Source organism: Hetaerina americana, unplaced genomic scaffold, assembly GCF_022747635.1.
Source record: "Hetaerina americana unplaced genomic scaffold, ioHetAmer1.1.p SCAF_6, whole genome shotgun sequence".
NCBI classification, from domain to species: domain Eukaryota; kingdom Metazoa; phylum Arthropoda; class Insecta; order Odonata; family Calopterygidae; genus Hetaerina; species Hetaerina americana.
In genome coordinates, this window is record NW_027287205.1 from 77,268,203 (window position 1) to 77,281,089 (window position 12,887).

Consider the following 12,887-nt stretch of genomic DNA (forward strand, 5'->3'; position numbering starts at 1 on the left):
CCATCTGCATCTTTTGTCTTGAATATCTCTTGTTGCAATAAGTTTCAGCTTTCCATTCATGTCAACGGACCATCGATTATAAAGTCACCAGCACCCGGAGGCAGAATATGACCGCAACATACTTCAACAGAGAAACCTTTAATGGAAGTAAGGCTGACGCTCTCTTCCTCTGATTGAGCAATTCAATGGACGTGATAGATGTATCAGGTTCCGAGACTAGGGGTGAATAAACCGTGGATCCGTCCGTTATTATCCGTTTCGAAAATTACATATCCCATTTAATATTGCACACACATGGCTAGGCTTGTGCAATACGTCAAAGCATTTAGGGGGCTCGTGATCATACCATTTTTACTCCAGATTTTATTTATTTTACATTTTTTCATGCAGTTCAAATATTTATTTCAATTTACTTTTCCTTAAAGGATCAGTTTAACAGTTGATCGACATGAAAATATATTTTTCAAGGCAAACGGAAAATAACTACACTTAATGTATACATTGAAACAAATTAACCCGCTACTAACAGTCTTACATAAATTTAATTCAAATTTTAATTTTATTGCATTATATCAATACATTACAATGCTGAGAGTTTTCTCCACGTTTTGCAAGAAAAAATTCTTTTATTTTAGCAAAATTTCAAAATCATACAAAAATAATTAAATGTAAATTTTTTCTATTTACTGGTTCGTTAGTATAATAATTACTCGTCACAATCATGGCATGAAAATCCCTTTTTGCCCTACGATTTAAGTATTTTGTCTCAATGGTAATGTTAAACTTCTGTTTTTCCATGGCATGGTATTTAATGGAATTCTTTATTCTTGCAAATTAGATGACTTAGAAAATATCGACGTTGAAATATAACATTTGTTTTTGGATCAATTGCTACATTAAAAATATCAACCATTTATGAAGTATTCTGTTTGATCAAGTCTTAGTTTTCCATCGGATAAAGGTATTTGTGCTATATCTGACCTGTGCTAAAAGATGCATTTTATTCTTCCACAGAGGTGCTCAACGACGCAGTTTTTGACGAAGACCACGACGAAATGGTGGTCGTAAAGGATATCGAAATGTTCTCAATGTGTGAGCACCACCTGGTACCTTTTTATGGAAAAGTATCCATTGGATACCTCCCAAACAAGAAGATTCTTGGTCTTAGCAAATTGGCCAGGTAAGCTACAGGCACCGATATGGAGGGAGTACTTGGTTTTCCTCAATTCCGCGAATATTTTCCACTTCAGCCAGTCAGTGCTCGCAAAAGTAGCGTCACAGTAAGCATCTAAGGGCCCTTTTTAATTTTAATGATAATTTCTAACTGTAGGATTTTCCCTTAATCAATTCGCTGAGCTTGGATAAATGCGCTCATACCATCTTTGTGTACTCGAGGTGCATCCAAAAATTAAGCTCTACTGTGAAGTAATTTGATCGAAATTGGCGGACCGTAATTTGGGGTGAACATTCTTTTAAAGAAAATAATGGAGCTTGAGCTTTGAAAGTTTCACTTATAAGAGTAAATGCAGTTGAAATTTGGATCATTTAAGACATTTCTCTGCCTCTCTTCCAGAATCGTGGAAATTTTCAGCAGGCGACTCCAGGTGCAAGAGAGGCTCACAAAGCAGATAGCGATCGCAGTCACTAAGGCAGTGGATCCAGCGGGAGTGGCCGTCATCGTAGAGGGAGTGTAAGTAGTGCTAGAGCTAATAACGAACCTAGTAACCACGAGAGATACTTTATCAACCCAATCAATCAACCAATTTATGGCTGTTATTTCATAAAAATAAGGTAGAAAAATTATCAAAACGGTAGAAACCAAGGACATGAATTTAAGATTTTCTGTCAGAATTTGTCTTTTTCCTCAACTTCCTGTACAGTCGGACTAAAATGGATGGTTGCTCTGAAAAATCTATTCCCAGTGGAATTTCAGATAAATGTATTCATGAAAATTAGCACATTTGGGGCATATTTCTCAAGAAGAAAAATTTAGAAAACCGTTTCCCGCGGGTGAACGCATGCAACGGAGACCACTTTATCATATCTATAAATAAAAGTTTGACTGATTTGTGGTGGTTGGTGGGCAATGAAGCGCGGTCCGTCATTTAAGTGTCACCCACACATGTAGCTGCCATGTTGGAGGCTATGATAAGTATAACGCCACACGAAAATTTTGCACGATAGTCATTGGAGATGAAACGATGAAAGTTTCCGCTTTGAACCTCCAACCCAAGGAACCACAGACGCACATGGCCCTATATTATAAACATATTGGTTTAGAATAGTAATTGTGATGAAATTCTGAGGCAATGCCCCAAGGGCGCGTATTCATTTCCAGCCCTTTTGAAAACCTCATCCCTTTTTGTGTGGACCCTTTTGTGAGATGCGCACCGCCCCATCGCGCGAAATTATCGGCGCCATCATTAATAAATCAAAGGGGAACATTTACCAAAAAAAGAAGAAAGCACAATTAACTTTCATGATAGTGTTTTCCACTACGAAGATAATAATGATGAAATCGATTTAATGTTTGTATGGAGAAAAGTTAAATTATATCAATGGCTGCTTGTTCTTTATTATAATGGCATCCGAACATACAATTAAGTAAACAAACAAACAAACAAACCTTTTGCAATTCTTCTAGTAGGTTCGAGCACGTAAAAATCATTTTGAAGGGATATTTTATTGCGAGCGTTTTTGCGATGTGATCGAGAATGAAATGAAATTATTTCTTTGTAAACAATGGTTCCAATAATGCAGTAAATAAAACTTATGCAAGATGTCTTAAGAACCTGGTCTCCCTATGAGAAAACTGTAATGAAGAGGTACACCCCTCTCCCCTTCAGGACAGCTCCCAAGAAAGGGTGCGATGTTTGAGACGAGGAGTGTGTCATGGGTGGAAGGGTCGTCGTAAAAATGCGAGGGGGGGGAGAGAGAGAGACGCGTGGTTCGAAGTGCGTTCGTACTGGAAGCCCCTTACGAGAGGGAACCAGCCGTCTGCGGTGTACGCGGAGTTGCATATGTACCCGGGGGGCCAAGAGCTTCGCTATCTTTCGCGGCAGCCGAAAGCGCGGCCAAGGGTGGTGTTTAATCTGCAGTCATCCCACAACTATCCATAATGTCGTGTGGAATGGGCTTTCTGGTCAAGTAGTAATTACAAATGTATTTCTATTCGGGATTTCATCTTAGGATAATGTTTACATAGTCACGACGGTTCCAACGGTGCTGACAATCGGTAAAATTAGGTAACCTCCCACCCCGTAGTTCACTGTGAGATTATCATCGTCTAATGAGATTCCCTGTTGGTAGGAAAGGGAAGTAAAGCGTAGATTGGAATAGACTAGATCAGGTGGAGTAGCTCATGTAATAGTTAGAGCAGTGTTTTAGTGGAAAAGAGGCATTACTATAATGGAGGAGAAGAATTGTGTAGACAAAAGACATAATCGAAAGAACTGATGACGAGCACACTTGAGTAAAGATGCGAAATAAATATTAATAAAAACTAAAATATGGAGCTTGGTGCTTCGTGCGTGATATCTTTTAGGCGAGGGGATGAGAGTAGACTGGAGACTTTTTAGATGCAAATGTGGCCAAAAAGGGAGAAATAAGTTTGAAAGAGTGGAAGCCGAGGTTTTAAAAAAGCCTGGGAGAATTAGTTACCGGGGAAAATTCGACAAAGGCAGAGAAAGTGGATGAAGGGGATATTTAAAGGTAGTGGAATGTTTAAGCCTCTGATGGAAGGAAAAACGTCGAGTAAGCGGGGTAGGGGAAGAAAGAGGCTTTCTAGACAGAATGTGGTTAGGGAGAAGTTGGGAAGAAATTAAGATAGAAATAGCGAACGTGACGGTTGCCATAAAATTTCCGTTTGCCATGAAATGGGTTTGATTTCCTTGTGTATCCTATAACACATGCCACTATTGTATTATTTTTTCCCTCTGTACTATTCACCTTAATCCGCCGCTTTGCAAATCCTTTCAACTAAAGCGATCCACCTTGCCTCTGGCTCATTATTGAATAATCCACAAAATCTTCGAGCAGCTCTCCTGCGAAGCAATTCGAATTGAATTTGTTTTTTAATTATCTTTTAATATACCCATTGCTCCCATAAACCCCACGTGCGTACACGACAGCTATAGGAGTCGGGGTAGAGGGAGGTAGTTCCTTTCTATGTGCTACCTGTGGTCTCTCAGGAATATCTGGTACCCGAAATATCATACAGCTCGGGTGAAGCTGAGGATGCCCAGGGGCTTCTTCAGGTAAAGAACCTGGGTACCCCGGTCAGTAGCCCAGCGATCTATCTGCTGGACTACCGCGACCCAGAAAGAAAAGGTTTGTGTAATTGATAGCCTGGTTGAGCGACACCGCTCTTCTGTTCCCGTTAGGAGGTGGTGACATAAGACTTATCTTACAATTCGAAACTGGAGTCGCTGCAATGTAACATCGAATAAGAACTCTTAGCTAAGTTGAGTAAGGGCAGCGCTGCTGTATTTCAATACCTCCGGCGTCATTCGATGAAATCTATTCTCTTTGAGTCAAAGTACAAACACTAAGAAGTAATCCCACGCAGAATTCTCATTGACCAAGACCCTGGGTTTCGTGTTAGCTAGGTAATAATGAATTACAGCAACCCAGGGTCTTGGTCAATGAGAATTCTGCATGGAAATACTTCTTAGTGTTTGTACTTTGACTCAAAGAGAATAGATTTCATCGGCTAAATCCAGAGATATTGAATTTCAGCAGCGCTACCATTGCTCAACTTAGCCAAGAGTTCTTATTGAATGCTACTTTGCACCAACTCCAGTTTCGAAATGTAAGAGAAGTCTTATGTCACCTTAACGGGAAGAGAAGAACGGTGTCGTTGAACTATACTATCAATTACACAAACCGCAATAGCAGGCCTCATTGGCGGTGGGGTAACGCCCTCGTCTGTCAATCAAAAGGTTCGATTGCCGCACCGATGTGGTTTCCTCCACCTTTGATGGTGTTTTTCATTGCCTTTAATGCCAATTCACGTCAAAGGCTCAATTAAAATGCGCATAATTGTAATTTTACCTGTAATTACTTGATTTAATTATTATTGTGTAGCCGTGGACGTCAAATATCTGCAGTTTTAACAACCTACACCAGTAAGAAAAGTTTCTGCTTAACATTCATCTTCTGAGGGATATCTATTTACTGCTAGTGCTGAGTCAAGAAGCATCCTTTTAGTTGGACTTTCAAATTTAAGCGTGAAGCGGTTCCATTTTACCACTGCTTTTCTTAAGCCCCCAGCATAATAAGACGCAATCCTTCACCCTAAATTCTTTGTTGAGGCACTTCTCGGTGAGGTTGTGGACATAAGGTTTTAAGGAAAATGGGCAGATAAAAGAGCTTTTTGCAAGCATTAAACTTCTATATAATTTTTATCCAATTCTTCCATTTCATCAAGGCTTGGGATTTTCATATTAGAACAGTTAATTACAAAGTGTAAGTAAGAAGTGCTTGACATAGCAACCAAGATGTTCTAGATCCAATGGATGTTTGGGCACTAAAACTGATGATACTCGTATCCGAAATCCGAGACTATCTAGGGCAACTCCTGCCCCTTTTGGGGTTGTGCACTCTCTCAGATGGGTGCGATTCAAACATACGCTATTGTCGCGTTAATTTGTGTAATCGGCACAGTTAAATATTTTATTCCACTTTCATTCCATTTCCACACTCTACCATTGACGAGTAAATATCCTCCCTCAACTCATAGTTCGTTGTTATACCATACCTAACATAGGTGCTCTATATTTTACACAAACCAAAATCAGAAAAAAATGCCTAAACTTTCCTCGCTTCCGATTTCTTCTTCATGTTTCGGGAGCCTTGAAGATTTTTGAGTATTTCCTCTGCCTTAGGTTAACTTTGAAGAGGGGAACAAATGCCGTTGAAGTCTTGTTTTTCGAAATAAGTTGATTTCTTTCGCCATGTGTGTTGCCTCGGTTTCGAAATGCAGTTAAGTCCTGATTAAGGTAACCTTATTCTCTGACATACTGCCGCGTCCCTTGCTATCACAATTGCATATACTTGTCATCAATTCACACCCGCAATGATGGTAAATCTCGCATGGCAAAAGGCGGAACAGTGTCTCAATATATACTCTTTTCTTTGAAATTAACATAGTTCCTAATTAAAATTGTACGGCATATATGGTAAAAAGTATATTATCATAGTCTTAATGAAACTTGCGCCAAGTTTTTGTTGTGATGACTTCCTGAATAATTTTCCGTAACTACGCAAACTTAATTGCGCAATTAGCCGATAGCGAAATTGACCTCCGGATTAATATTGCTCACTGATCATGGTCATGACTTCATGCCACTAGTAGGCACAATGATAAGAGATGGGCAAAAACTCGTGAACTAAAATTTACGGCCATCAACCCGAACACATACTCCATCCATGGTCGTTGCTTCCATCCTTTAAAGTTTACATTAGAGATGTCACGCTCCGAACCAGTTTGTGCGTTAAGATTCACTCCATCCTGCTAAGTGGCAATTCATGTACGTAATTAACTGGAAATCGATCGAAAGGGAAAAAACTCGAGAGGTTGCCCTCGCGAAATTCAGGGTGAGCGTGTTATTTCAAAATACCACCATGGCTCTTAGTGTGTTTTGCTATAATTGAGCGGTCTCTTTTTTTGTAGTTACTTAGGAGGAGGGATCGGTAGGAACGCCCTTCACGCCCGGGACCATTGACCTACTTCTCCCTCGACGGACGTTACTCGGGTGATGCTTTTCCTCCGTAATCTCAGACTCTCAACAGAGTTCAAGTTGAGGTCACAGTGCTGGTAGCTAGATGCTCGGAAAATGTTTGACAGATAAGAAAATCGATGGGGTAGGCAAATAAATCAACATCGACTTCTCCACTCTCGTTGGCATTAGTGAAAACTTTGGAGAGCCGACATTAGAGAATGTATTTTCGACATCTTTCGTCGTCCAAAATTCACTTCGGTGCTGACGGGTTCGCATTTAAATCCTCTTTGCTCATTTGCGCTTATGTCTCGAGAGTGACTTGATGTGTGTCGGTGGACCCGGGTGAGATTCGAGTGAGCATAACTTTCACTCGGATAATTCTTACTTCTTTCGCATTCGCCAACGGTGAATGCTCATTTCCGAACCTTTTAAGCGAGGGAAGATTACTATTACGATGCCTAAATTTAAGCATTATGAGAGTTGTCAGGAATAAAGGCCTCTGGATATGTTCCCTCCATAAACTTGCGTTGTCACAATTATTACGTAATATTCATCCAATTATTAATTTCCTGTTTCGACGGCACAGGTTCATCCCAAAGGTAAAAACCTGGCGCTTAGCCGTCGTTACCTTAGCTGTGCCAAAATAAAAATCTTCTGGAACATTAAGACATCATATGAAGAGTTTAAATCGGGATAAATTCTTGAAAGTTTTAAGGATTAGTTATGATAGTGCGAGGTCCGAGTTTAAGGATTTAGCAGGTTGGTTCAGGACAAAGCGCGTTTAAATGCGGGATGTTTCTCTGCTTGTCTCGAGCACGCCAATAGTGCCTTCAGTACGGAATATGTTGCCTGTAAGTAATTGGTGAAAATGAAGATGGAATTGAAGAGTGAGGAATTGAGTGTGGAACGGTTGTAGAACTACATTTGGCCCAAATAGTGACATAGTCAGTCCGTATATTGTAATAGAGGATACGTGTATGATTGTAAAATGAAATATCCAATTATTCTGCACCCACTTGGAGTAAAGGGAGTTCAACATTCATATACTACACTATACTTTATCAAGAACTTCTTCCAGTACTTACAACAAATTTCCTGAAACTTTGACACGATTGGGTTTGGGATAATGATAATTTACAGGTGATCAGAAATACACAATTAATAATATTTCAACCTCCTTTAGAGAAATCAAAAAGAGCATGGGAATTGATTGGCGTATTTGAGACAATCAGGAAAATAAAGCTCTAATAACACAGCATCTGATATTGATAGCCCTCTCTTCATGAATGCATATAGATGCCAGAGGGCTTTATTGGCAACTAATGAGGAGGGCAGGATATGCGGTTCCTCGTAGATTAAACTGTATTTAAATGTTAGGCATACGAATGAAAAAATATATAGTGGTAATTGTTTTAGATTGTTAAGACCAAGTAAGCTTAATCTCTTAAACCCCATCTCCAGAAATGTAGGTATTTTCAATGCATTCTTTCTTCAGAATCTTTTTAAACTATTACTCTCTATTCTTGTTCATCTCCATTCCTTAGTTCTTAAGGTTGAAGAAAATGGTCATTTGATATTGTCATTTGCCCCAAAGATATCATTTCATTTGCTTCCTAATAAACTCATCCCTTCATAATTAACTTTGAAAGTCCAGGTGGAAACACAATATTCTATATGAAAATATTGTTAAAAATCCTCCATGGTAAGGAGACAACCTTGCCAAAACCATTGTAATATGGCAGCAAACTAGTGGTGACATTTCAAAGCTAGTTCAATAACCCTGACCCACTCTTGTAGTTACCTTGTAATTGCATTGTCAACAACATTGACAGTATTATAGCAAAGTTAATGTGGTGAACTAATTGAATTGTCATTTTTATATTCGGAGAGAAAATTCAATGACTGAAAATATATTTTCTCCTAATAAAGGATGGGTCAAACATTGTCATGCCTTTGCGTCTAGGGAGGAATGAAACTGTCTTTTTTGACAATGTTTCAGTCACATATTTAAATATTTCTCGGGAGAAAATTGAACATTTCTTCAGAATCCTTTGTGTTTATTTTTACTATATTTGTTTCACTACATATTTAACAAGGAATTTAAGTATTTATTATCGTGTTTTCATTCTTCAATGTTATAATAATGGTTTGTTATTTATGAACGTTCCAATTATTGGTAGAAACTCCATTGATATAGGGACAACTTTATGTGTGTTCACCCCAGCAATATGCCTCCATTATTGATGTCATTGGTGGTACCTAACCCAGCACAGAATGCCCACTGGAGTCCATATAATCCACTTTCATTGTATTAGGTGTTTCTCGCATTTTGATACTGGCAGCAGTCAGGATAAAAATATTTTTATTCTGTCATGCAAGAGCAATGAAGAGTCGTTCATCAATAATAAACTCTTGTTACTTTATAACCATTTGAACAGGCACATGTGCATGGTGATGAGAGGTGTTCAGAAGATTAACAGCAAGACTGTTACGAGCACGATGCTGGGCGTCTTCAGGGATGACCCTAAGACTCGCGAGGAATTCCTCAACCTTGTCAACACCAAGTAAAGGGTTGCACTGGACCAGGAAGGTGATAGGCAGAAGAATGAATGAATGAAGGACGGTTTGACTCCTGCCCTCTTCCTGTACTCCAATCTTTCAACTAAATCATGGTAGGATGGGGACCAATATGGAGAAGAAGGCTGTTAAATAGTGGGTGTATGTATACATATATATATATATATATTTATACACACACTAGGTGTGTATCTATATGTATATACATACATAAACATGTATTCAAATATATTGTTTAATGGTTGGAGGGATCAAAATGTAAAGAAAAATCTGTTGTAATTCATGAGATGTTAAAAGTTTTATGGTAACACAGGGTCCAACTGAAGTCATGTAAAATGTCCCGTGAAGTTTTTATGCATTTTCTGCTGGAAGGATCTTCTCTATATGTCTCTCTAAAGATGATTCCCTGTGGCACCCTATATTGGTGGGAACAGAACAAATTTGGTGTCTCTTAATCCTTGGAGGAAAGTTATGTCCACCCAGTATGAAAAGTTTATTCCATCTGCTCAGTATTTTATTAAAATAGGATGGAATTAAGTTTTATATTTTGAAAGTCCTGTGTGTATTGTAAACTTATTTTAAAAATTAATATCAACCAAGGAAGCCTACTAAGCAGCATTTATGTGTTTCATCCTCACTGTTACATGCCAATCTATTTAATCTTTTTCGTGGTCACAATGTCCTTCAATCAACTTGCACCATTTTCATAATATATGCTCAGTGAAATATTGTGTGTTACATGTTTTTGTGTGTTGCTGCTGTGGTTTAAGTTAACGAAAAATGAAAACTCTAATAACTGATGTGTTTCAATGTCTTAAAAATATAGATAATGCCTTGCATTTGAAAGAATGACTTAAATTATTGCTAGATGTCTCAAATAAGCAGAAAAAATGACTGTTACGCTTTTTGTACCATCCAGCTATGAATTGATTACACTGTCAACCTGTTGTACCTCCAGTTTTTTCAAGTATTTAGACAAATTCGACTGAGCTGTTTGAGTTTTCACCATACATTTTTTTCAAGCACTCTCCCTGACGGCCTATTTCAAAAATGGGAAATGCACATATAATTGTGATTTTTCACCAACTGTAAATGGACCATTTGCCTTCAGTACATTTGTCCATTTCAGACTGGTATGAATTGCAATATGTTATTGCTTTTAATTTTTTAATGAATATATATTTTATCATTCAGAGGTTCAACATTTTTGCCTCCCATGTGTGTGGTTAAAAATTGTTTAAAAAATATATTAGAGATATAAATGAAATTCTATGTATTTAAAAAAATATTTTTTATGCTTATTTTGTGATATGTTTAAGCTGGTAAATGTTGCATATTGTATTCAATACAAATGGTTGAGAAAAGAGTAAAACTTTTAAGAATGAAACTGCATTTTCATTGTGTAGAAGGAATAAAACTCTCATTTGTGGAATTTGCAACTCCTGCTTAGTTTCTACAGGAAAACTTCCTGAAGTGTACTTGCTGCCTCTTGAACCAACGTTATAGCAATAGCCACATAGTGTTCCTATTAGGGGGTATGTAATGGAGGAATTTAAAAAAAGAATTAATTTAGCCATGAAAGTATGGAAGCACATGTGACAAGTGTACTTTCGTAGACAACAAGTAGCTTAACCCCTCAAGCCCGTGTAGGGATGCTTGGGCCCCACTCGTGGTATTTAATTTTTCTAAAATCTCTCCCTGTTGCACCATTGTAGAAAATAATTTATATCTTTTAAAATATTTATTCTAAAATTAAGAAAAATTTTATCTATGTTAAATTGCTAATTCTATTTAATAAAAATTTTACTTAAGTTGTATTTTATATTTTCACTTCATTAATCCCCTTAAAGTTTACAATGTCCATTCTAAAAGTTCTGTTTGGTGTGATATAATTTGAAATAATCCTCTAAATACAGGCCTGCATTGCAGTCAGGGCATCAGTACACTGTATCACTCCTTTTCCCTCATGCTGAGCACACCTGGCTTCTTCTTTGAGGCCTGGACTTTTTCTGGGTCCACCGTATCTTTTAAATGAAGTGCCTCTTGACTAAAATTCCTCACACTTGCACCATCAGATAAAATGCTCACTTCTCTTTCTCTGTCCAGGGATTCCACTAAACTCTCTATTTCATCTTCACTCAAAGAAAGCTTATTCCTCTTGGAATCCATTACGGGGGTTATACCCAAGGCTTTTTTACTTCTCTTTCTCAAGGAAGAAACCAAACAGCTGAAACTATGGATGATAGTGAGGCCTTTTGCCCTCTCCATTATTATGACAAACTAAAAAAAATTATACACAATTGGTTCCAGAGAAATTAGATAGGGAAACCATATCAAGCAATAAAGATGAACAGAACCAGAAGACAAAGTGTAAACGCAAAGAAGTCGTTTATCTCATAAGGACACATTTGCTAGATTTATCATTCTTACAAAGTGCCGTTTCATGTAGCTAAAACAGAAGGATTAGGAAGACTCATTATCTAAGAAGCCATGGACAACCATAGCTATTCAAAAAAATTTCGATGGCACCGCTGAAAAAAATTCAAACCAAGGGCGCGGGGCATATGGCATAAGTTGATCCACGGATAAGGCCTGCTGATTGTGACATATCACGTACTTAATTGGAGGGGTTAAAAATGGATAGCATTAGGACCAAACTTTCGGCTACATGACCACAAACTCTAGTGATGGTACATTTATTTGCAGTATATTTGCACCAACTGGAACCAAATAGCAGTCCTTAACCAATGGAGTAGGAGCTCAGCATTTGTTTATTCTTTCTTTAATGATATGGAATATCAAACTATACAGCAGATAAGCCAGTCTGCAATTATTATTATTCTCAATGGGTCTAGAATTGAATATTGTTATGGGAGACCTTTCAGATCAAAGGGCTTCCTGCTGATCTCTTTGACTAAGATACAAAACCTAAAAAATGGATAAGTTTGATGCAAATATGCACTCCTGCTTTGGATTGCGTGAACAGATGGTGAAATCTAAGAAGGTATGAGAGAATTGCCTGAAAATACTTAAGAAAGGGGAGAATTATGACTGAAATTTATGAGATGATGAAGACTACGGTTGAAGATGGGAAATTGTGACCTATTGCTGAGACATTTCATGCAGTTGGTATTCAGGTCGTCTGAAGAAGGAAAATCTTCAGGAATTGATTACATCTCTCCAGAGTTAATAGTATAACTTGCTAGAGTGATGTCCTCTGCCTATTGTACAAACCAAGGCATTTATGATGTGACAGGCAACATACCAATGGGCTCCCAAGAGAGCCTAAATAGCCATTGACTTGAGGAAATTAAGAGTGAGTATTACAATGTCAACTTTTCAGATCTCTTACTGCAAATGCATCAATATATTACTCCAAATATATGCATCAATGCATTTTATTAAGAATTAATAATTGAATTATATCATTATAGGCCGTAATGTTTCTGCATAGAAACAAGTTTTGCATTTGGAAACGCAAGAAGTATGAGAGAGTAGTTCAGAGTATTTCCATGGAGAAGAGAAAGCAAAAAGACCAATCCATTTAATTGCATTATTTAATTATTTGATTTGAATATTGTAAGCAGC

At 37.8% G+C, this 12,887-nt stretch overlaps 1 protein-coding gene across 2 annotated transcripts in view; it reads left to right on the forward strand.

Annotated features, from left to right (window-relative positions):
• The window catches only part of LOC139695153 (GTP cyclohydrolase 1-like), a 136,682-nt gene extending 125,692 nt beyond the window's left edge, over positions 1–10,990 (forward strand). For both annotated transcript variants that reach the window (XM_071593806.1, XM_071593804.1), the window contains exons 3-5: positions 1,015–1,180; positions 1,574–1,690; positions 9,161–10,990. In XM_071593806.1, the coding sequence (XP_071449907.1) occupies positions 1,015–1,180; positions 1,574–1,690; positions 9,161–9,290 (413 nt within the window). In that variant the 3' untranslated portion in view covers positions 9,291–10,990. The remainder of the gene's footprint in view (positions 1–1,014; positions 1,181–1,573; positions 1,691–9,160) is intronic.
• The last annotated feature ends 1,897 nt before the right edge of the window (positions 10,991–12,887 follow it).